At 40.2% G+C, this 21809-nt stretch overlaps 1 protein-coding gene across 4 annotated transcripts in view; it reads right to left on the bottom strand.

The window, feature by feature from the left end:
• Positions 1–21809, bottom strand: part of sytl4 (synaptotagmin-like 4) — an 83650-nt gene that overhangs the window by 16278 nt on the left and 45563 nt on the right. For all 4 annotated transcript variants that reach the window (XM_043704567.2, XM_043704566.2, XM_043704569.2 and 1 more), the window contains exons 4-12: positions 21048–21263; positions 19890–19999; positions 18734–18854; positions 11709–11837; positions 8387–8531; positions 7085–7181; positions 5035–5138; positions 3193–3273; positions 593–771 (exon numbers count right to left, since the gene is read on the bottom strand). In XM_043704567.2, coding sequence (XP_043560502.2) covers positions 593–771; positions 3193–3273; positions 5035–5138; positions 7085–7181; positions 8387–8531; positions 11709–11837; positions 18734–18854; positions 19890–19999; positions 21048–21263 — 1182 coding nt within the window. The remainder of the gene's footprint in view (positions 1–592; positions 772–3192; positions 3274–5034; positions 5139–7084; positions 7182–8386; positions 8532–11708; positions 11838–18733; positions 18855–19889; positions 20000–21047; positions 21264–21809) is intronic.

Here is a 21809-nt window from a genome sequence, read left to right as displayed (position 1 = left end):
CCTGACTTGGAAATATATCACCGTTCCTTCACTGTCACTGGGTTAAAATCCTGAAATTTCCTCCCTATGGGCATTGTGGGTCAACCCACAGCAGGCGGACTGCAGTGGTTCAAGGCGGCAGCTCACCACCACCTTGTCAAGGGCAATTAGGGATGGGAAATAAATGCTGGCCAGCCAGTGATGCCCACATTCACAAATGAATTTTTAACAAATGCAGTCTTTGTACACCATCAACAGATCTCAAATAGTTCAGGCGATTGCCAGAGTGTCTTTCACAATTGCCTCAAGATGTTGTATTATACATTCAGGGAAGTGGGTGGGTGCAGTGCATAATATAAGATATTTCAGCATTGAATACAACAGCTAGCTTGCAATTAAGCATCATAAAAGATTCAATTCACTGAAAAAATTAAAATTAATACAGTATCTACATATCTCCAGCCTACAGGGTAATTGTTATTCAACTCAGATTTAATGATAAACTTTAAACTGAAAGAATGCCTGCATACTGCTGTCAAGTTCATGAGGTGTGTTCATTTCAATACAAAGCATTTTTAGATACACTTGGCATTCCGTAAGCACACACACTTACGGGTTCGATCTTCTCTTATTCTCATCACCATAAGCCAGGTTACGACATTCCTTCACAAGTATATTAAGTGCTTGTTTCTTTTCGTCATAATTTAAAAGGAAGATGATCTCCCCAGTAACTGTGACATTGCCATAGTCACCTGCTTCACTGTAGATGCTGACCATGCTGCCTATTGTACTCTGAAATAAAAATGTTATAAAGTTAGTCTGAAAGTAAATTAAGTAACAAAGCAAACTATAAATTTTTGTTTGTTAAAATTTATTTAATGCAATTTATATTTAGGTATCCTCAACACAATTTAGTCTTAATATATTTAAAAGACCGGTACCATTTCCTGAGAGGCTTCAACCTATTTTTCTGTAGAAAAGGCACTGTAAATGGAAGGTTTTTGCCCTTCAAACTCAGGAATACCAGGGTTGGAAAAATGTCTCCCACTTTTGATATTCAGTATGACCATAAAATACTCCTCAACCAGATATCACAGGTTAATGTACAACTTCCTCTACCTATCATCAGTCTCAGGTCAGGAAGAGGTAGCAAGTGTCAGGCAATGACAATCTCAAAGAGAGAATTCAAACCACCCCTTAACATTCAATAGCATTACTATCACCGAATCTCCAGCCTTCAACATCCTGGGGATTATTAGTTATTAGAAAATGAACTGGACTATTCATGTAAATACTGTGGATACAAGATCAGATCAAAGGCTAGAAATCTTGCTGTGCGTAGCTGACATCCTGAATCTCCAAAGCCTATCCATGAGGCGCAAGTCAGGAATGTGCTGGAATATTCCCCACTTGTGTGGATGAATGCAAGTCCAACAACAACAAACTTGACATCACCTAGGCCAAGCAGCCCACTTGACTGGCACCACATCCACTTCCTCCACCTCCAACACATAACAATGGCAGTGTGTAGTATTCATAAGATACATTGTAGAAATTTTCCAAGGGTCCTTAAATGGCACTTTCCAAATATACTACTACTACATTTTAGAAGGAGAAAGGCAGCAGATACATGGGAACACCCACACTCAGTATCCTCTCTTGGAAATATCTTCACTGTTACTGGGTTAAATTCCAGAAACTCCATCCATAACTGCAATGTGGATCTACCGTTACCAAAATAAACTGCAGCGATTCATGAAGGTAACTCACCATCATCATCTTAATGGCAACTGGGGATGGACAGTAAATGCTGGCCCAGCCAGTGATACCCACATCCCATGTGTGAATGAGAAAAGATTTAGTAGAAAATATCTCAATGATTTACTATTTGCGTAGAGGTAGAATGAAAAAGTAGAGATTTAAGGTTCATGATCAGAAAAAGTTGGTTAACTGCATCGAACTGTGCTTATAAAAGATTAATTAAAAATGTTAAATGATATATCTAAACAGGTTGCTGTTACTGTTAGACTTAGTTGGCCTAGGTTAATTGATTTATAGATGAGGCGACTAATAAGAATAGATTCATTTATAATTGAATTTTACTGTTTTCCTTAAAAACTAACATTTTTCCTTCCCTAATGGTCAGTGAGTTTCACCAGTGAGAGCTCATGCCACACACACCATAGGAGATACCAGGGTTCAAACCTCAATCCATGAGGAGTTAGTTGATGACAAAAGCAAATGGTTTGAATGGCCCTAGGATACAGAGGGAAAAATAGATAGCATTTCTATTGCTAACAACACCCAGTGACTTCTGTTGGAGGTGTATATTTATGAATGCTCAGGAAAGACTGGATCAAATTTATCAGAATCAGAAGATTATTTTTGAATAAAGTACACTTCAATCAATGAGTCTTTAGGGCCATCACCTTAGCAAAGAGTTTGTGCTTTAGCAGTAGAACAAATAAAGCAAGCATACATTTCTTTCCAGAGTGAAACACTCAGTAAAATACTTTTTAAAAAGCTGAAGTGTCCTTAAAAGGAATATATAACATTTTTGCCCATAGAAATAAAACAGCAACTTTGTTCACTGAGTCAATTGCTTTCCCCAACCACTAAGTCCCCAATCTTAGCTACAGGAGAATCAAAGAGGAAGTCAGAACACTGTTCAGAAACAGAAATCAAACTAAGATTTTCTGGATTAGAATATCAAGAGTAAACAAGCAGCACAAAGGCCACTTGACATCTCTGTCGTTAGATGTGGTCAGTTTGAGATGGAAGGATCACAAAATAAGAATATGCGAAGTGACCATTCAGCCAAATAAGCCCAGATGCCTCCACTGTAAGAAGTGGATAATATGCACGTGCTTGGTGTAGCCTGGAGCTTTGGATCTGAAGGCAGAGGCTCCAGTTTCTTTCCACCACATGGCTGATCATCAACCATTTGACCACTTTATAAACACAATGTCCTTGACCATCTAGTCCTGGATTGGAACTTGCACTCAGAGTTTCTTGCACAGAGGAAGGGATGCTACCCACCACACTCTACTGTGGACTATGAACGAGATTCCTGTTCTCCTTTCATGTCCTCTGCCTTCTGACTATGTAAAGGCAATAAATGCTGTTTAAAATTGGTTTCTGTGTTTGCATCTCATGCATGAGGAATTATAAATATGGAGATGTACAATTATAATATTTTGTTGTGTCACTTACAACTGAAGTGCCACTCTTGAGGCTTTGGCGAGCATTTGTCAGACGGTGAATTTTCACCAGTTTATCAATGTCCTCTTCCTCCTGTTAAAATGATTACAACCAAGTATAAGAGCAGTAAAACCCATGTGGACAATTCATTTCTGCAACACAGTTGAGCTAATTGTTCACAGTGATTTGTTTACTTCCCCTTTCAATTTTACAGAAAAGGTACCTTCATTTCTTTCAATCATTACCTTGGAAAATACAAAGCCTTTCACTCATTTTTCAATAACCAGACACTCAAATGTGCTGTAGAGCAACCTGTGTCTCCCAGAGGAAAGCTGGTGGCACCAAGCTTCATTTTCTCTCTCAAGTAACTTAAAATACATCAAGAAAACACAATTCAGAATGTGGAATTGCTGGCTTGAATCCTTGCTTTGTCAATCTTTGTGCCAACATACTATGATATGAGGTAACTAAAGATTTTACAGCTTCAATCTTCCTGGGGATGAGAGGGTTGTCCTATGACAAGAGGTGGAGGAAACTGGGCTTATACGCTTCAGAGTTGAAAGTGTGGTACTGGAAAAGCACAGCAGGTCAGGTAGCATCCGAGGAGCAGGAGAATCGATGTTTCAGGCATAAACCCTTTATCAGGAATCGGGCTTATGCCTGAAAACCCGATTCTTCTGCTCCTCGGATGCTGCCTGACCTGCTGTGCTTTTCCAGCACCACACTCTCTACTCTGATCTCCAGCATCTGCACTCCTCACTTTTCTCTATATACTCCAGACTTTAGAAGAATGAGAGGTGATCTCATTGAAAAATCCAAGATTTTGAAGGGTTTGATAGGGTAGACCATGGTCTCTGCTAGTTGGAAAATCTATAGTATGGGAGCACAGTCTCAGAATAGCTTGTCAATCATTTAGGATTGAGAGGAGGGTAAATTTCATCAATGAAAAGGATTGTGAATCTTTCAAAATTTCTGTTCCAAGGAATTGTAGATGATCCAGTTTTGACTATTTTTAAGGTTGGGAAAGACAGAGTTTTGATCTCTCCAGGAGTCAAGGGATAACTGAAGCCAGCAGAGAAGTAGATTAGATGTAATTGTACTGAGTGGCACAGAAGGCTCAACAGACCTACTTAATATTCAACTCTTAATTCTTGTGCTGTGCTGAGTTATTTAGAACAGAGTGGTGAGCATACCCCAAACTGAAACTCCAACAAAGTCTGAATAAGGTTTCAGAATGTTCCATGCTCACACACGGACTAAATTTGAACCTTCCATTTGCACAGAAATAGGAGAAGGCCATTCTGCCCTCTTCCTTAGCAAATCACAGCTAATTTTTGCCTTACCTCCATTGACTTATCTGTGGAAAATTTCAATTTGTCAGACAGATTTTTCAGTTAATCAGGGAGAGCCAATATGGATTCATGACAGGTAGGTTCATGCCTGACGCACCTCACTGTTTTGAAGAGGTGACTGTAGAGCAAAGGGAATGGAAAAAAACAGAATTGGGAGGTTGCTGGAGTACATATCTAGAGAAACTATCCCAAGTAGGCTACAACAGAGTAAAGGAGGATTTTGAAATCAGTTTATGGGACACAGAGACATTGTGAAGTCCGAGAATGAGGAGGAAGACTGTGACCTCATGTAGGAGAGGACTTGGGCTTCACCAAAAATTGTTTTAGAGGACAGCTAAACCTGATGATGAGAACATTTAAAGACTGATTTTTAAAAATGGTGAAGATCTCAGCCATAGTGGAAGAGAGGTAGATTTAAGTAAGCAATGTTCTGAAAGTGGAGGTTGGTGATCATTGGACAAGATGCAGACTAATGTTCACACACAGATACACACATACAGACCTGATCCACATTGAGACCTGGAACTGACTGACTACGGTCTCCCATGGAATCACCCACATTTGCAGAATCTGATATGCGAAGGTCCACCACAGATTTACTATGCTCTAACAGAAGATTTGAAAAGAAAATAATTATTTCCAACATACAGACTGGGGCTATGCAACAGTTAGTGATGTCAGCACTTCACTTAATTTTATGGAGTTTGACATTGTGAGGTTGACACAGATTTTTGACTGTGACACCAGCCAGATAGTTTGTGTATTAAACTAAACTTAGGCGACAAATAGCCCACATGGCAGAAAAGTCACATGCAAAGTTACTCCATGTTCTAGATAGAACAATGTCCATGAAAGCATGGGCAAATAAGAGTCACATACTTTGCAATGCAGACAGACATCAACAAGCAAATAGAGGACCAGCTTCTGCCAATGGCATTCTGTGGTCAGTTAAGAAGTTGCTGGTGCACAAAACAAGCTTGAATCCCATTTAAAGACCTGAATTAAATGAGTGAATCATCACTGCATAGTGATTGACAATTAAGGTCAGCATACTGTTTTGGGTTTTTAAGTCTGGTGTAACACACAAATGTAGCCTAAACAACTTCCTTTAAGAGGTAAGACTTTATTTATAAACGTTTGAGAATGAGAGCTGGGATGGTATTTTTCCTTCCCTGCAGGTGGTGAGAGAGGTGGCAAGAAGGGAAAATAATGGAATGAGTTGGCCCAGGTGAGAAGCTAAGCCCCTTTTTGACCCCCCTCACTAACTGAGGCAATGGTATCGTGGTAGTGTTGTTGGACTAGTAATCCAGGACCCAGGCTAATGCTCCTTCGACATGAGTTTGAATCCGACAATAGCAGATGGTGAAATTTGATTTCAATAAAATTTAGACTACAAAGCTAGCCCAAAGGCAATTGTGCAAGGTGAATGCAAATGTCATTCAAAGCCACCTGGTTCACTGATGTTCTTGAGGGAAGGAAATTCATCGTTCTCATCTGATCTGGCCTAAAAGTGACGCTAGACCTTCAGCACTACGGCTGACCCTTAACTACCCTCTGAAATGGCCGAGCAAAGCTACTCAATACAAATGGCAATGAGGGCAGGCAAAAACTGCTGGCCCAGCCACATCCCATGAACGGAAAGATGAACAAGTACAGGGTGAGAAAGTCAATGTGCTGCATCCCTGGTCAGAACGAAAGGTGACTAGTTTCTCAAATGGAAAACCATGGTGACCTATCTACCAGTCTGAGGGGTATACCTAAATTGCCTTAATAATTGCCCTTCCTTTTCCTCTGATCCCACCACCCCTCCCCAAATGTCTTCTCTCCATGATCCCCACTTGGCAACAAGATAAACATCATTTCCTTTCTTCCCAGGATCCCCAAGGGCTCACCCAGCAGACTTCAGGCCGGGGGTTGAGGACTGTGATAGCCAGAGTTATGGCAGGAGTGGGCAGTTTGCTGATTGCTCGCTTTCACAATTTCAAAAACATAGTGGAAAAATTACATCCAACGCCTTTTTATGGTTCTATCTCAACCAGCACCTCCCAGCCCCAGCCAATCCCTTCAATTTTCCCTTCCTGACAATGATGGACGCTGGACTGTAGTTCCATGGGCCAGGACTACCCTCTTATACCTTATCAATGGTCCCATTCTTAAGGAGTGACTTTCAGCAGGCAGGTGTCATTCATAGTGAAGGTTCACAGCCAAGCTTGATCCCTTCCTAGCCTGAGACCAAAAGCTTTCTTCCAGTGGGGACCTTTGGATATCAAAAAAAAAGCAGAAACCTTGGTTGATTTTTTCCCTTCTTTCCTTAGTACAATTTGCATAATATGTTGCTGTGTGGCGATGTGGTCAATTCCTGTGTGGCTGCTAAACTTTCTCTGAAACTGGCATTAGTAGATGCTTAAAAGGGACATGGATTGAATTTCCCTCTTTCTCAGGAAACTTCTGAACCTCATTTCTATGGTATAGTGTGGAAAAGTTTTCAAAGGTTTTAAACAAACATTTTTAATTGATTTTAACACAAAGGGCATCAATGTGCCAAATCTCACCTGTAGGCTTCAGAATGCTTTTTGTATTCTTTTTAAATAGGTTCTCTGAAGCACTTTCATCTGTTGAACCTTTGCTGTGTCTTTTTGAAACAGTTTCCTGAAGAAACATGTTAAACATTCCATAAGTATTAGAACTATATCCATGTACTTTGTTTTCATAACTGTTGGTATTTCACACAGTATCACATGAAATTATAACTCAATGACTGGTTTGTCCAAACAATGAAATAAATATGTCGATTAATTACATCCAACCCATTTCTTTCAATGCAGTTTCTGATTAACTTTATCCAAGAAGATTCTGTTCTGAAGGAGATAATTGTGAAACTACTCTTTAATCCATAAAAGTAATTAAACAATACCCCAAAATACTTCTTCATTCACTGCGTACCTCTCATCAGCTGTCCTCGACAAAAATGTAACTGATGCAGGAGCCATTTTTTTTTGGAATATTTGATCATTCAGTCTATACAAAGTCTTATGTCTGAGATTGTTGTATTACATGCTTACAAACTTCTTTACACAACAAAACACAATCCTGTGCATAAACTGTAGGATTCAGCATTTTTTGCTCACCTTCTCTTGCTTTCCAGGAAGGGCTATCCTTCACCCAAATTAAAAATAAAGCACATTAGGACACTTCTGATTATGGCCTCTGACAAAAAAAAATCATCATCACTGATATCTCTTTGTAACTGTAGATTTGTTCCAATCATACTTATCCAAGTCTGTTTTGAAGTAGTTAATCAAGCCAACTGATTTTCCTCAGAGTTTACTCCCCATTACTGCTATTCTATGTGGGGCAAAGATTGCTGCCGCCTTGACTGAGGTTTGTTCACTTTAATGCTGTCTTGTAATTTTGTGCACTAATTCCAAATAGTTTGTTTATCTCAGAGTCTCTTGATATTTAAAGTCCTCGATTATTTACCAAATATTTGAATAGGACAAGCACAGTATAGATCTCTGTAAACCTCAATCTATAATTAATTCTCGAGTTAGTTCCCAGACAAGCCCTTTAAGTCATGTCTCCTTGGTTGTCTTCTGTGCAAATGGTCTTGTGACACATTTGTAGTGTTCCTATTGGCCAGAAGGTTCAAGTTCAAATCCCACCTGCCCTGGAGGTGTGACATAACATGCACAAACAAGTTGATTAAAAAATACTTGTATAGTTGACTCAATGTATTCCAAGTGGCTACTCAGCTGCATATTGAAAACAAAAGGAGATGGACAACTGATACAGCCTACTAGCCATATCCACAAACTATGAACAAATAAAACACAGCAAGGAATGTATTGTCCTACCTTGTCCAAGTCAGATTGTGTGTTAAGTTTATTGCCTGTGGGTGACTTTAATGTGGCTGGAAGTGTCATGCTGCCACTATTTGTGGGCTTGGAAACAGCACATTCGTTAATATTACCAGCATTGCTCTCTGTTAAGGAACTCCGCCTGAAAAATAAAACAGCAAAATAAGGTCTCAAATTTCACTGAAACTTCACCAATACATAAAAGGGTGAATTTCCCAAGGAGGACTCTTTTTTTTAATTCATGGAACTTGGCTGAAAACTGTGGAAGCCTCGAGAAAACTGTGCGATTGACTTTACTTTTCTACTAAAGTTATTGCAAACTGGGAGATGGCCTGGAAAAATTCAACTCCATTTTCAAAGTGACATAGTATATTCAGGACTCATCATGATCTTGACCTGAGGTAGTTTTCAGAAGGTTACCACTCAAGAGTTTATGTTTAAACTATATGTACACAAACAAACTTTGCGTTAAAAAAGTTTTATTAATTCATTCGTGGGATGTCAGCCACAAGGCCTGCATTTATTCCCCATTCTTAATTTCCCAGAGAGCAGTAAAGAGTCAACTACACTGCAGTGTGTCTGGAGTCACATGTAGGTAGGCCAGGTAAGGATGGCACATTTCCTTTACTAAAGGATATTAGTGATCCAGATGGGTTTTTCAGACAAATCGACAATCATCATTAGACTCTTAATTCCAGATTTTTTAATTGAATTCAAATTCCAACATTTGCCATGGTGGCATTCAAACCCAGGATCCCAAAACATTTTTTTTTAAGCAATAATACCACAAGACCATCGTCTCACCTTATACAATCCCACACATTATTTTTAGGTTTTGGTGCCTAAACCTACTCTTAATTTGCGAATTAATTTAGTGAAAGGAAGTCTGACAGGTAGTAAGGTCACTATATTACCTCACTTTATAAAGAAAGGCTCTTCCAGTAGCCAAATCCTGATCGAACAAACACCCACACCATTTGATTACAACGTTTATCAAATGGGTGAACTCCAGCAAACAGCACACAACGTGTGGAATTTAAAAAAAATGTTTGCTCAACCAGCCTCTCCTTGTTGGATAAATATTGTCTATATCAGATGCCTTATGGAACAAGTTTCTGTTTACACTTGATAACATGCAGTTCATTTTTTTATGGCAGAGTATTATTCTTGTATTCTATGGCAAGAATTATTAATTGTCACAAAACAAAATTTGTTGTTTGTGCTGATTTGTTTCTAAGGAATTCAACTGTCAGAGAGAAAGAGTTTAGTTTCTCTGATGGTTCAGTTCATATAGATGGTGGGTAACTGAGACAGGAAATTTCAGGTTTACTTTCTGAGTTATAGGATCAGTACAATAGGCCTCGCTACTTTTAGTTCACAGAAGAGAATAATCTGATAGGTCGCCTGCTCTTTATTATGATCTGGTAGTCCAGACACAGGCCACACGCGTGTGTATATCATAGGATCAGGTTTAGTTGTAATACTTAACTCAGTTGATTACCTGCTGAAATCCACTCTAAGTGCCCACATGAACACCAGTCCGGAGAGTGCCCATAAAAGTGGACTCCATGATGTAAAATTAAGATAGAATTTCCAATGATATATTGTGATATAACCCATTCATAGTTTCAATAAATGGTATCCAGATTATTTTGAGCATTTTTCTTTAAAAAGTACATAGTTTGTAAATAATTCCATATTCATTACTTGTACCAAATTATACAATAGAAATAATCTGATTTCTTTGACAATCTATGTTAAATGACAACCATTTTCAGAATTTTAGGGCACCCATTAATAAAAGATAATTATGTTCGCTTGGATTTTGTTGTTATAATGATGGCAAAACTGTCAGTGACCATTGTCATTGCTATGTTAAACGGATAATATAAATGCAATTAAACATAGTTATCCAGAAGTTGCTGTCAGTGATTCCCCAATCCTCTGTGGGCTGGGCTATTGAATTCCTTTCAGATGGAAATCATTTCGAAATCACGGTTTTAATATGAACATCCAATTTTAAAAAAACATTTCTGTAAAAACCTCAAATCTCGTTGAATGAAGTGTGATTAAGTTTTTACAATGTTTACAGTCATAGTTGCTAAGGATCAGCATAGGCCTGGAAATTTCATTTCACAATCGAAGAATAATTGCTTTGTTTTGCATCTTGGATTTCTGTCTGAGAGATTTAATCACTATGATTGGCTGATTAGCCTGCTTGACGACATCGCTGTAACTGTGAATAGCCCTTGCCGGTTGACACTGGAACTAAATTAATACAGGGAAAGGTTGAAACTGTATCACAGTGATCACTACATCTTTGAGGGAGGCTTTCCTCGAGGTCAGTGATAAGTGCTATCCATTTGCAACTGACTATTTGGGCCCATTGAAATAGACATAGACCCAACAGAGCCTTGCGAAGGGATGAATGCATATTAATAAGACAGATCCAAACTTATTTTAGGAACATAAGCAGAATTTCTTCTTTATGGACTGGAATAATATGAGATAAACATTGTCCCCTTTGTTACGAATGGGGTTAAATGCAGGACAGCAACTTCCCCAGAGCAAAGGCGAATGGTGGCTCAGTGATTAGCACTGCTGCCTCATTACACCAAAGTTTGATTCCAGCCTCAGGTGACTATTGTGTGGAGTTTGCATGTTGCTCCACGTCTGCATGGGTTTCTGCCAGGTTCTCTGGTTTCCTCCACAGTCCAAAAATGTACCGGTTAGGTGGATTGGCCATGATAAATTTCCCTGTGGTGTCCAGGGATGTGTAGGCTAGGTGGATTAGCCATGGTAAATGCAAGGTTATGGGACAGGGTGTAGTCTGGATTAGAGTGTGATGCTCTTTAAAAGGATGGTGCAGACTTAATGGGCCAAATGTGGATTCTATGATTCATCACTTGAGATTGCTGTCACATAGCACTTTGAATTGGGTTTTCACTACAGCATCTCTGGAAGCGGAGAGGGCCTACTGATTTACTAGCTCATCCCTTCATCTAATGAGGCTGCATGGTACATCAGGACTTCAGCAAGCTTAACGTGAGAAAGAAAGTCTAAACACAGGCATGTGGCAAAATGATGGCCAATTATCTCATCAATTTACATTTATCTAGTGCCTTTAAAATATTAAAACCTCACCAAGCGTAGGCCAGGGCTGTTACTTAGCAACATTTGACACAGATATTTTAATACAGATGACTACAAATTTGATCAAAACATAGATTTTAAGGGAAAAGTTGTCTAATTCGAATTAGCATTCATATTTCCATTTGATCACAATAATTTCAGACTGAATCCTCCACAGATCCGTTACCTGGAATTGTTAGGTGTGTTGTGCTTGGAGGGAGATTGCGAGTTGCTCTTGTAGCTGCTAATGCTGACACGTCCAGTGGATTCTGTGTCACTTGGTTGCTCAGAATCCTCTTGGGGTTCAGAGTGGTTGCTATCAAACAACAAAAGAAAAAAATCACAGGTTCATGGTTTAGTTACTCTACTGATAGTTTGTAAAAATATTACTGAGCTATATTATCATTTCATTATTTAAGCATGGTGCAAGGTTACAAAACTGTTTTGTCAAATAAAATATGTTGCCTGTTGATTTGCGTATTGCTCCCCATAATCAAAATATTTCCAAGAAGGCAGTCTTATTGCTCCAAGGCTTAATTTTTATTTGTACACAACCATTAACAAAATTATTAGAACCAACCCTGATCATGGCCCCGAGATCAACCTTACTGTATTTCATATTGCATATTCTGTGTGTCCTTGTTTAATATCAAGGAGGTTGAGATTAGAAAGAGTTCAATGGTACTGGAAATCCTTCAAACAATCAGTGATGACATTGAGGTGACAAATTTTAGCTTTAGTGCAAAAATCCTTCATCAGCTGTTCCTGCTGTAGTTAGTCAAGAAAAATTGGGCTTGTCAGAAAGGACTGCAAAGTCATAAAGAAGGCTGCCTGAGTCTTTTCCCTCAGTTTTTTTCCCTACATGATGCGTAAAAGCAATCCAGGACACTCATACAGGAACTTCAACATCTGTTCCCACATATCCTCAATGCTTCAAGAGTTTTCTTGAGATGTCACTGTTAAATCACAACCTGACCTTCTCGGTGACATTTTGAGCTCCTCCAATTATTTGCTACATATATCAATGACCTGGATGAGGAAAGTGAATATACTGTAGCCAACTTTGCAGTAGACATGAAAATAGGTGGGAAGGCAAGTGCTGAGGATGACAGAGTTTGCACAGAGATTCAGATAGGTTAAGTGAGTGGGCAAAAACTTGGCAGATGGAATATAATGTGGGAAAATAGGAGGTTATTTCCTACAGTAGAAAGAATGGAGGAGCTGAATATTATTTAAGTAGAGATATACTTAGAAAGCTACAGCAAAGGAGATTCAGGAGCTTCAGTGTATAAGACACAAAAAGTTATATACAAGTTCAATTGGTAATAAGGAAGGTGTACATAATGTTGGCCTTCATTTCACATGGGGAGGTCTTGCTAAAACTATACAAGGCACTGATCCGACTGCAGTGAAATACAGTGAACAGTTTTACGCCCCTTACCTGAGGCAAGATGTACTGAATGTAAAGACCAAAAAGGCTGTTTCTCGGCAGAATTTCGACCCAAAAACTGACTTGTCCCACAAGTCAGTACGTTTGTGGATGACACAAGAAAGTGGTTGTATAGTAGACAGTGAAACAAGTTATCTAAGAATACAAACAAATCTTGATCAAGTGAGCCAATTGGCCAAGGAGTGGCAGATGGAGTTTAGTTCAGATAAATTTTGAGACATTACAGTTTGGTAAGATGAACAAGGGCAAGACTTGCGCATTTAATCGTAGGACACTGGGGAGTGTTGTAGATCAGAGAAGCCTAGGGGTGCAGATACATGGTTCATTGAAACTAGTGTCACATGTAGAGAGTGATGTAGACATGTAGAGAGAAGGCGTTGAGCAAGCTTGCCTTCATTGCTCAGACCATTGAGTACTGGAGTTGTACAGGATGCTCAGGAGGCCACATTTGGAGTACTGTATACAGTTCTGGTCACCCTGCTATGGGAAGGAGGTTGCTAAATTGGAAAGAGTGCAGAGAAGATTTGCCAGGATGTTACGGAGACTGGAGGTTTTGACTTGTAAGAGGCTGGATAGGCTGGGACAATTTTCCTTGGAACATAGGGTGAGGGGTGACTTTATAGAGGTTTATAAAATCATGAGGGGCATGGATAAGGTAAATAGCAAGGGTCTTTTTCCCAGGTAACACAGTAGTAGTAGTTGTTGTATTAGTAGTAGTAGTAGTAGTAGTAGTAGTAGTAGTAGTAGTAGTAGAGTAGATTTTTTGTCATTTCTACCATTTACAACTGATACAGTTTTAAAAAAAAAGAGACAGCGTTCCTCCAGGACCAAGGTGCTACATGAACAGCACAAACTACACAATCATACACAGGGCGGCATAAAGTGCATAAGAAGTGCAAAACATGCAAATTATAGTGTAATAAAAGAATGGTAATTAATAGACATTGTTCAAGCAGCATTTTGAAGTCATGCAAAGAATTTCAGGTGGAAAAAAAAAGTCCGATCATACAGTGTCAAGGAGTCTGACGGCTTGAGGGAAGAAACTGTTGCACAGTCTGGCTGTGAGAAACTATATCTTCTGCCAGATGGCAGGAGGGAGAAGAGTTTGAGTGAGGGATGTGTGGGATCTTCCACAATGCTCTTAGGCTTTTGGATGGTGTGTGTGGTGTAAATGTCTGCAATAGAGGGAAGCGAGACCTCAATCTTCTCAGCTGTCCTCACTATCCTTTGTAGGGTCTTACGATCCGAGACAGTGCAATTCCCGAACCAGGCAATGATGCTGCTGCTCACAGTACTCTCATTGAGCCCTCTGTAGAATGTGGCGAGGATGGAGGAGTGTGGGAGGTGGGCTTTCCTCAGCCTGTGCAGAAAGTAGAGATACAGCTGGGCTTTCTTGGCTATGGAGCTGGGATTGAGGGCTCAGATGAGATTCTCCGCCAGATGGATGCCAAGAAATTTAGTGCTCTTCATGATCTCCAAGGGGGAGCCATCGATTTCCAGCAGAGAGTGATTGCTCTGTGTCCTCCTGAAGTCAACAACCATCTCTTTCATTTTGTCCATGTTCAGAGACAGGTTGTTGGCTCTGCCCCAGTCTTTTAGCCGCTGCACCTCCTCTCTGTATGCTGCCTCGTTGTTCCAGCTGATGAGACCCACTATAATTGTATCATCAGCGAACTTGATGATGTGATTCGACCTGTGCATCATTGCACAGTTGTATGTCATCAGGGTGAACAGCAGTGGACACAGCCCTGCGGGTCTCCGTGCTTAGTGCAATGGTATTGGAGGTGTTGTTCCCAATCCGGACTGACTGAGGTCTCCCAGTCAGGAAGTCCAGAAGCCAGTTACAAAGGGGGGTATTTAGGGCCAGCAGACTCAGCTTTCCAATAAGATGCTGAGGAACAATAGTGTTAAATGCAGAACTGAAGTCTATGGATAGTAGTCTGATGTAGATGTCCTTCTTATCCAGGTGGGTGATGGCCAGATGGAGGGTGATGGAAATGGCATCATCTATTGAGTGGTTGGGATGATACACGAACTGCAGGGTGTCCAGTAAGGGGGGGGGGGGGGGGGGGGGGGGAGGGGGCAGCAGGGTCTTAATATGCCTCATCACAAGCCTCTTGAAGCACTTAATGATGATGGGTGTTAGCACAACAGAGTAGTAGACATTGAGACAGGATGCTGAAGAATTCTTCAGCACGGGGATGATGGTAATGGCCATGAAGCATGTCGGAAACTATGACACAGCTCAGGGAGATGTTGAAGATGTCTGTGAGAACATCCACCAGTGAGTCAAAGCATCGTCTCAGCACTCTGCCAAGGATGTTATCTGGTCCAGCAGCCTTCTGTGGTTGACTCTGCATAGGGTTTTCCTCACATCAGCACTGGTAAGACACAGCACCAGTCACTGGGAGGGAGGGTGTGGACTTCCTCATTGCCACGTTATTTCATGCCTCAAACCGTGCATAGAAGTTGTTCAACTCACCCTGGAGGGAGGCATCACCAGCACAAGCAGGTGATGTTGTTCTGTGGTTGATGATGACCTAGATGCCCTTCCATCTACTCCATGTATCACCGCTGTCCTGAAGGTATGTATTCTCTATGCTTAAGCACGCTTTGTCTCCTTGATGGCCTGGGTTAGGTTGGCCCTTGCTGTTGTTAGGGCTGCCTTGTCATCTGCTGTGAAGGTGGAATCACAGGTCCTCAGCAGCTTTGCGGTTATCAATGGCTTCTGGTTGGGGCGAGAAGTGATGGTCTTGGACAGAGTGATGTAATCAATGCACTTGCTAATGTAGCAAATCACCGATGCCATGTATCCTCTAAGTCAATGGAATCACCATTGGTTGCTGCCTCCCTGAACACACACCAGTCAGTGCACTTAAAACAGTTTTGAAGAGCAGAAATGGCTCCTGCCAGCCAGGTTTTCACCTGCTTCAGAACCAGCTTGAAACAGGTGAAAATCCGGCCAGTAGGAGCCATTTCTGCTCTTCAAAACTGTTTTAAGTGCACTGACTGGTACGTGTCAAAAGTGTGGTGCTGGAAAAGCACAGGTCAGGCAGCATCCGAGGAGCAGGAGAGTCAACGTTTTGGACTTTTGACTGAAACGTTGACTCTCCTGTTCCTCGGATGTTGCCTGACCTGCTGTGCTTTTCCAGCACCACATTATCGACTCTAATCTCCAGCATCTGCAGTCTTCACTTTTGCCTGACTGATGAGTGTTCAGGGAAACGGCAATCTAGAGAACAAAGTTCTTAAGGTGAGAGGAGAAAGATTTAGAAGGGACCCAAGGGGCAACTTTTTCAGACAGGGGTGTTGTGTATGTGAAATGAACTATCAGTGGAAGTGATAGAGGCAGGTACAGTTACAACATTTAAAAGACATTTGGACACGTTTGTGAAAAGGAAAGGTCTCGAGGGACATGAGTCACAAGCAGACAAATGGGACTCAGTCAGTTTGGGAAACCTGGTCAGCATGGTCAAGTTGGATGAAGGGTCTGTTTCCTTCCTATATGACTCTACGACATTGGAGGCAGTCCAGAGAAAATTCACTAGTTTGTTCCTAGGTATGGAAGAACTCTTATGAGGAGAGGTTAGGTAAATTGGACCTGTGCTCATAGGAGAAGAATCAGAGGCAACTTCAATGAAACATACAAGACTCTTAGAGACTTGTGAGGTTAGACGTGGAAAGGTTCTTTTGCCTTGAAGGAGAGTTGAGGACCAGAGGACATAGTATTAGGATAAGGAGTCGCACATTTAAGATCAAAATGAGGAGGAATTTCTTCTCTCAGAGGATAGTGACTCTGTGGAATACTTTATCCAGAGGGCTGATGTGGCTGGGTTGTTAGCATATTCAAAGCGGAGGTAAATTTTTAATCATTAAGGGAATCAAGAGCTATCGGGGAAAAGGCAGGAAAATGACGGTGAGGATTATCAGATCAGCGATGATCTCATCGATAGGCTAATCAGTCCATTTCAGCTCCAATGTTCTTAAAATAAGTTATTTAATGGCTTTTAAAGGACAATTTCCTTGGAGTTACAGAATAAGACAGATAGAGCTCAAGTGCAATTTCAGTCCCAGAAACTATTAAATGTTTTGTGTCTTTTGCATCTAACCAACCATTACTATTTCATCCCACGTGCTAACTGTACCCTTATTCTTGTTCTAAATACCAATAATCATGGTCTCACTGTTGTTTCTAACCACACAGAAATCCCAAATCTACATGCTCACTAGAAATACTTCCAATCAATCTGATCCCTTCATTAAAACAAATGATTCTTTTCACGTTAACGATTTTTCAGTCTCAAGCTGAAGATAGTTCAAGATGTGAATTTGCTCCCATTCCTAGCACGCCTTTACATTATCAAATGGAATAGTTTATTCATTTCTTTCCTTCAACTTCTCCTTTTCATTGCGACTTTTCTGGCCTCTCTTTATTTTTCCTTTCTTCTTTCCCAACTCCATCAATATTGTTAGATCTACTTATCCTTTTTCCTCATGAATTACAATGAGGGCTCATTGTTTAATTAATTCTTTTATAAAATTTCAAGCATAGATTTCCCATATTTATTCTTTTTTCCTCACAATTCCCTTACAATCTTCAGTTTGTGAAAAATTCATCCTCATCACCAGTTCCCAATGTATTTGCTCTTTTCCTTCTTCTAATCTTGGTAGTGCCCTATACTTTCTTATTTGCCCTTCACTGTCATGTCTCAAGAACAAAATAAGCAAGGTTTGTGAAATGTAGGCATTGCCTCTAAGCCAACCTTTGCTATCCATTCCTAATTGCTGATGAGATAATGATGGGGAGCTGCCTTCTTGAACCACTGCAGTCTGTATGGGGTAGACACATGCACAATGCTATTAGGGAGCGAGTTCAAGAATTTAATCTAGTAACAGTGAAGAAACAGTGATTTATTTCCAAGTCAGGATGGTGGCTTAGAGGGAAACTTGCAGGTGGGGGTCTTCCCATGTATCTGTTGTTCTTGTCTCGGTGATAGATCTCAAGTTTGGAAGGTGCTGTCGAAGGAGGCTTGAAACAGCAATATAGAAATGCACATTTACGTTCTGGGGATGCAGCTTCAAATCCAACCAAAGCAAATGCTATTAATAAACCTAGAACTAAAAGTTAGCCACAATGATAGTGATCAACTGTCATCAAAAACATCTCGTTCACTCATGTCCTTTAGGGAAGGAAATCTGACCTACAGCAATGTGGCTGTTTCTTAACTGTCCTCTGAAATAGCCAAGTCACTCATTTCTACCATATCTCTGCAAAAATAATTAAAATGGAAACTAGACTAAAAAACAAAATCAATGATACAAAAATAAATTTCAACTATTGTTCTATCAGATTGGATAGTCAGGGGTTGTTTTCTTGATGCAGTGAAGTTTGAGAGGGGATCAGATCAAGGTGTGGAAGATTATGAAGGGTGCTGGGCAGGAAAGCACTTTTTCCATTATTTAAGAGGGTCAATATCTGGTGGAAAATAGAATTAAGACTAGAGATAGAGATAGAGACTCAGAGGAGAATTGTGAAGAAAAGATTTTGCCTGAATGTGTTGGTGAGTCTTGGGCTCGTTTCCTGAAAGAGTGACTGAGTCAGAAACTCTTGAAACATTCACTTGCATCGCATAGCCTCCAAGAGCCAGAAAATAAGATTAATGCAGTCAGATCTTTATTGACAAGCCTGGGCACTGTAGCCCAAATGCCCTCCTTTCTGTTCTGTAAACATCTGGATTTTATGAATTTATGATCACACTCACCTGGAAACTCTACTTTCATCCTGAGAGGTCTTCTGCCTTCCCTGTGCAGCGATATTTGCATTTGCATCATTGGCCAATGCCTTCTGTAGCAATGCCTGTCCTGTTGTCTCTCGCTTATTTACTGTACAGTAAAAGAAATATTAGGTGGCATTCAGGAATTTTTAAAGGATGTTATTCCAGTCCTTCTCCAACCTCTCTGTTCCATCACATCAATAACTGTGTTATGCATCAGTAAATGGGAAAGCCAAATTTTAATCACTGTCTGCAGAAAAATAAATATCCTTCCACACTAACAAAAAAAATGATTACACCTTATGAGCATCTTCATATAGTAAAATCTGGGGGTGGGCTAACTCCATCAACTGGATGGCTGGTTTGTGATGCAAAGTCGTGCAGGGTGGGTTCAATGAAGGAACCATGAAGGACTCTCCTTCTCAACCTCTCCCCCACCAGTTATCTTTCTGTAATGAGAGAGAAGCCCTGTAGTCCGCAAAAACTGTAGAGACTTTACTTATATAGTAAAACATGAGGTGTTTTACAGCAAGAGTCAACAATGAAAGTTTGACACTGACTCACGGAAGGAGGTATCAGTTTCAGTCGACCAAAAGCTGAACCAAAAAGAGTTTTCAGGAGTTTTTTGAAAGAAGCAAAGAAAGGCAGCAGGATTTAAGGAGAAAATTCAGGAAACTGAAAGAGACCAGACTGGGAGAAACACAGGGTTGTGAGCATTGAAAGGTATGAGTATGGCTTTGGAAAAATTAGAAACTAACATTGAGAATTTTGATACTGGAGAATATCCGGATTGAGGGCCAATATAGATCAGCAAACACAAAGTTGATGGGTGAATGGGGCTTCATGGGAGTTAAGATACAGGTAGTAGAATATTAGATAACCACCATTTTATGGATGATGCGAGTTGGGAGGCAAGCCAGGAGATCATTGTAATTGTGAGTTTAGAAGTAACAAAGGCATATGAGAATTTCAGCAAAAGATCAGCTGAAGTGGAGAGGGAGACAGTCAACGTAACTGTAGGAATGGGAACAGCAATCGGGTTGACAACACCACTCAGGGCCATACAGAATTTCAAAGTAACATGTATCCTTTATTTCACTGAATGTATAGCTTTATTCAAAACATTCAAAACTCTGGTACTTACAGGCATATTTCCTCTTTAATGATGCTCTGATTATATCGCTACCAAAATCAGTACTGTGCCTTTTTGCTCGGTATTCAAAGAACCAATCTCCAGTTTGTTTCTTTAGTTTTCTGGTGAAGAACATGTAAGATTTAATCTGGGCTGTACTTTTAAACTGAAACCATTCTTACTGATATTGGATAAAACTCTTAACATCAATTCTCTCTTTCAGCTCTAAAATTTATCTTCACTAAAGCTGGTAAAGCATAGATCATACTGACGTTGGGTAATGCATTTAAGCGTCTTCCCAAAGCCTTTCATTAAATAGCTCTTGGGTGGCTTGCTAGGGGTAAGCCTCCAATTCTGTCAATAATTAAACTCATGTAAATCAAATGAAAAACTCAGGGACGATAGGACCTTCAGAATCAATATACTCCAAGCAAGCAAAGACAAAGACATTCTCTCTTCTATTCCTATCACTTGTCAATAGTTTATAATTTCATTATCAATGCACACATTGTTATCCACATTTTTCAATTAATTTTATGAATTCCTACTCTTGGACACAGCAACGATCCTCCTCCACATGCTTTCTTAGTAATTGCTTCCAGAAGTTAAGGCTCCTCTAGTAGGATTATAATTTCATAAAATTGTTGCTGAAAAATTCACCAGATTCCAACATTAGGGCTTTCAGAAAGAATCGTGCCTTTTGTGCATCTGAATTTCTCCATCCATCTCATTGTTGTACCTTTCTCTGTTCAGAAGAGGAGTTTAAAAGAGTCTCAAAACTTTAGGTTTGGTCAAATCGCCCAAGTTCAATTTTGTTGACTTTCCAGCAGTTTTAGTTTGAAATATGTGACACTTTTTGATCAAAGTACTCCTCCAACATATAAATTTGAAAAGTCCTTTTTTGATCTTCTTAGTAAAATAGGAAACTGCTTAACCCAAAGTAAACCCACCATTTCAGGACGTTTCTTCTGGGTGACTTGTGGGGAAGAATTTGGAATGTCATGCACCCAGCAGCAGTCCTATTCATTGCAGAGACAGCCCTGACACAGAGGCACTCATCCCAGTAAAGCACATCCCCCAGTTTGGCATGTCATGTCATATGTAGAAAATATCATCCCCAGGTTTTACCATCCTTCAAACAAAATGCTACTCAGTAAAAGTCACACTCACTCCTCCGTGATGCACACATTGCATTTCCATCTTCCATCTACATCTGCAACACCACATTCCTTACACACCAGGTGGTTACACTGCTTGCACACATTTCCACTCTTAACAAAGCGACCAAGTGTGTTCTGACATCGGGCACAGGTCTTGACACTGTAATCCTGACTGCCACGTTTCGCTCCTTTACGCCGTATTTCCAGCAGCTCACTCTTCAGTTTTCTTCATAGCAAAAGAGAGAAAAAAAAATGTTCTTATGGGACTTTATCAGCACAAACCCTAAACTGCATCCCTTTCAAAAAAGGAGAATTGTAATGACCAATGTAGTTAATCACATCCATTGTTCCCAAACATTTTCCTGGTGAGACACTAATTTAATGCTCCACACTTTGTGGGGGCTCGGAGTAAGTTGGGGTGAGGGAAAGGCCTTCAATGATTGAGGTGGGTAGGAGCAGTGGTTGATAGGGAAGGTGTGGGATAAGGTTCAATGTGGTCAGAGTTGTTTAAACTACGATGTTTCCTAAAAATGAGATCTACCTTTTCACAACCTTTTTTGCAGCAGCAATTAAGCTCCAACGATCGCTCTGTTAGACCATGACCATAAGAAAAAAAGACATGAGGAATTAATGGGAACTCATGGCCATTTGTCTTCAGGCCAATCTGCCATTGCTGCCTCAGAGCTTGTGACTCCACAATTTCATTTCAGAAGCTGAATTACATTAATTCCTACTAAGTCTAACAGTTGAACCAGTCTTAGTGATTTGGTGG

Source organism: Chiloscyllium plagiosum, unplaced genomic scaffold (assembly GCF_037043375.1).
Source record: "Chiloscyllium plagiosum isolate Xiang-an unplaced genomic scaffold, Cpla_swu_hap1 HiC_scaffold_11, whole genome shotgun sequence".
In the NCBI taxonomy this organism is placed as follows: domain Eukaryota; kingdom Metazoa; phylum Chordata; class Chondrichthyes; order Orectolobiformes; family Hemiscylliidae; genus Chiloscyllium; species Chiloscyllium plagiosum.
This window is presented reverse-complemented; position numbering and strand designations above follow the sequence as displayed.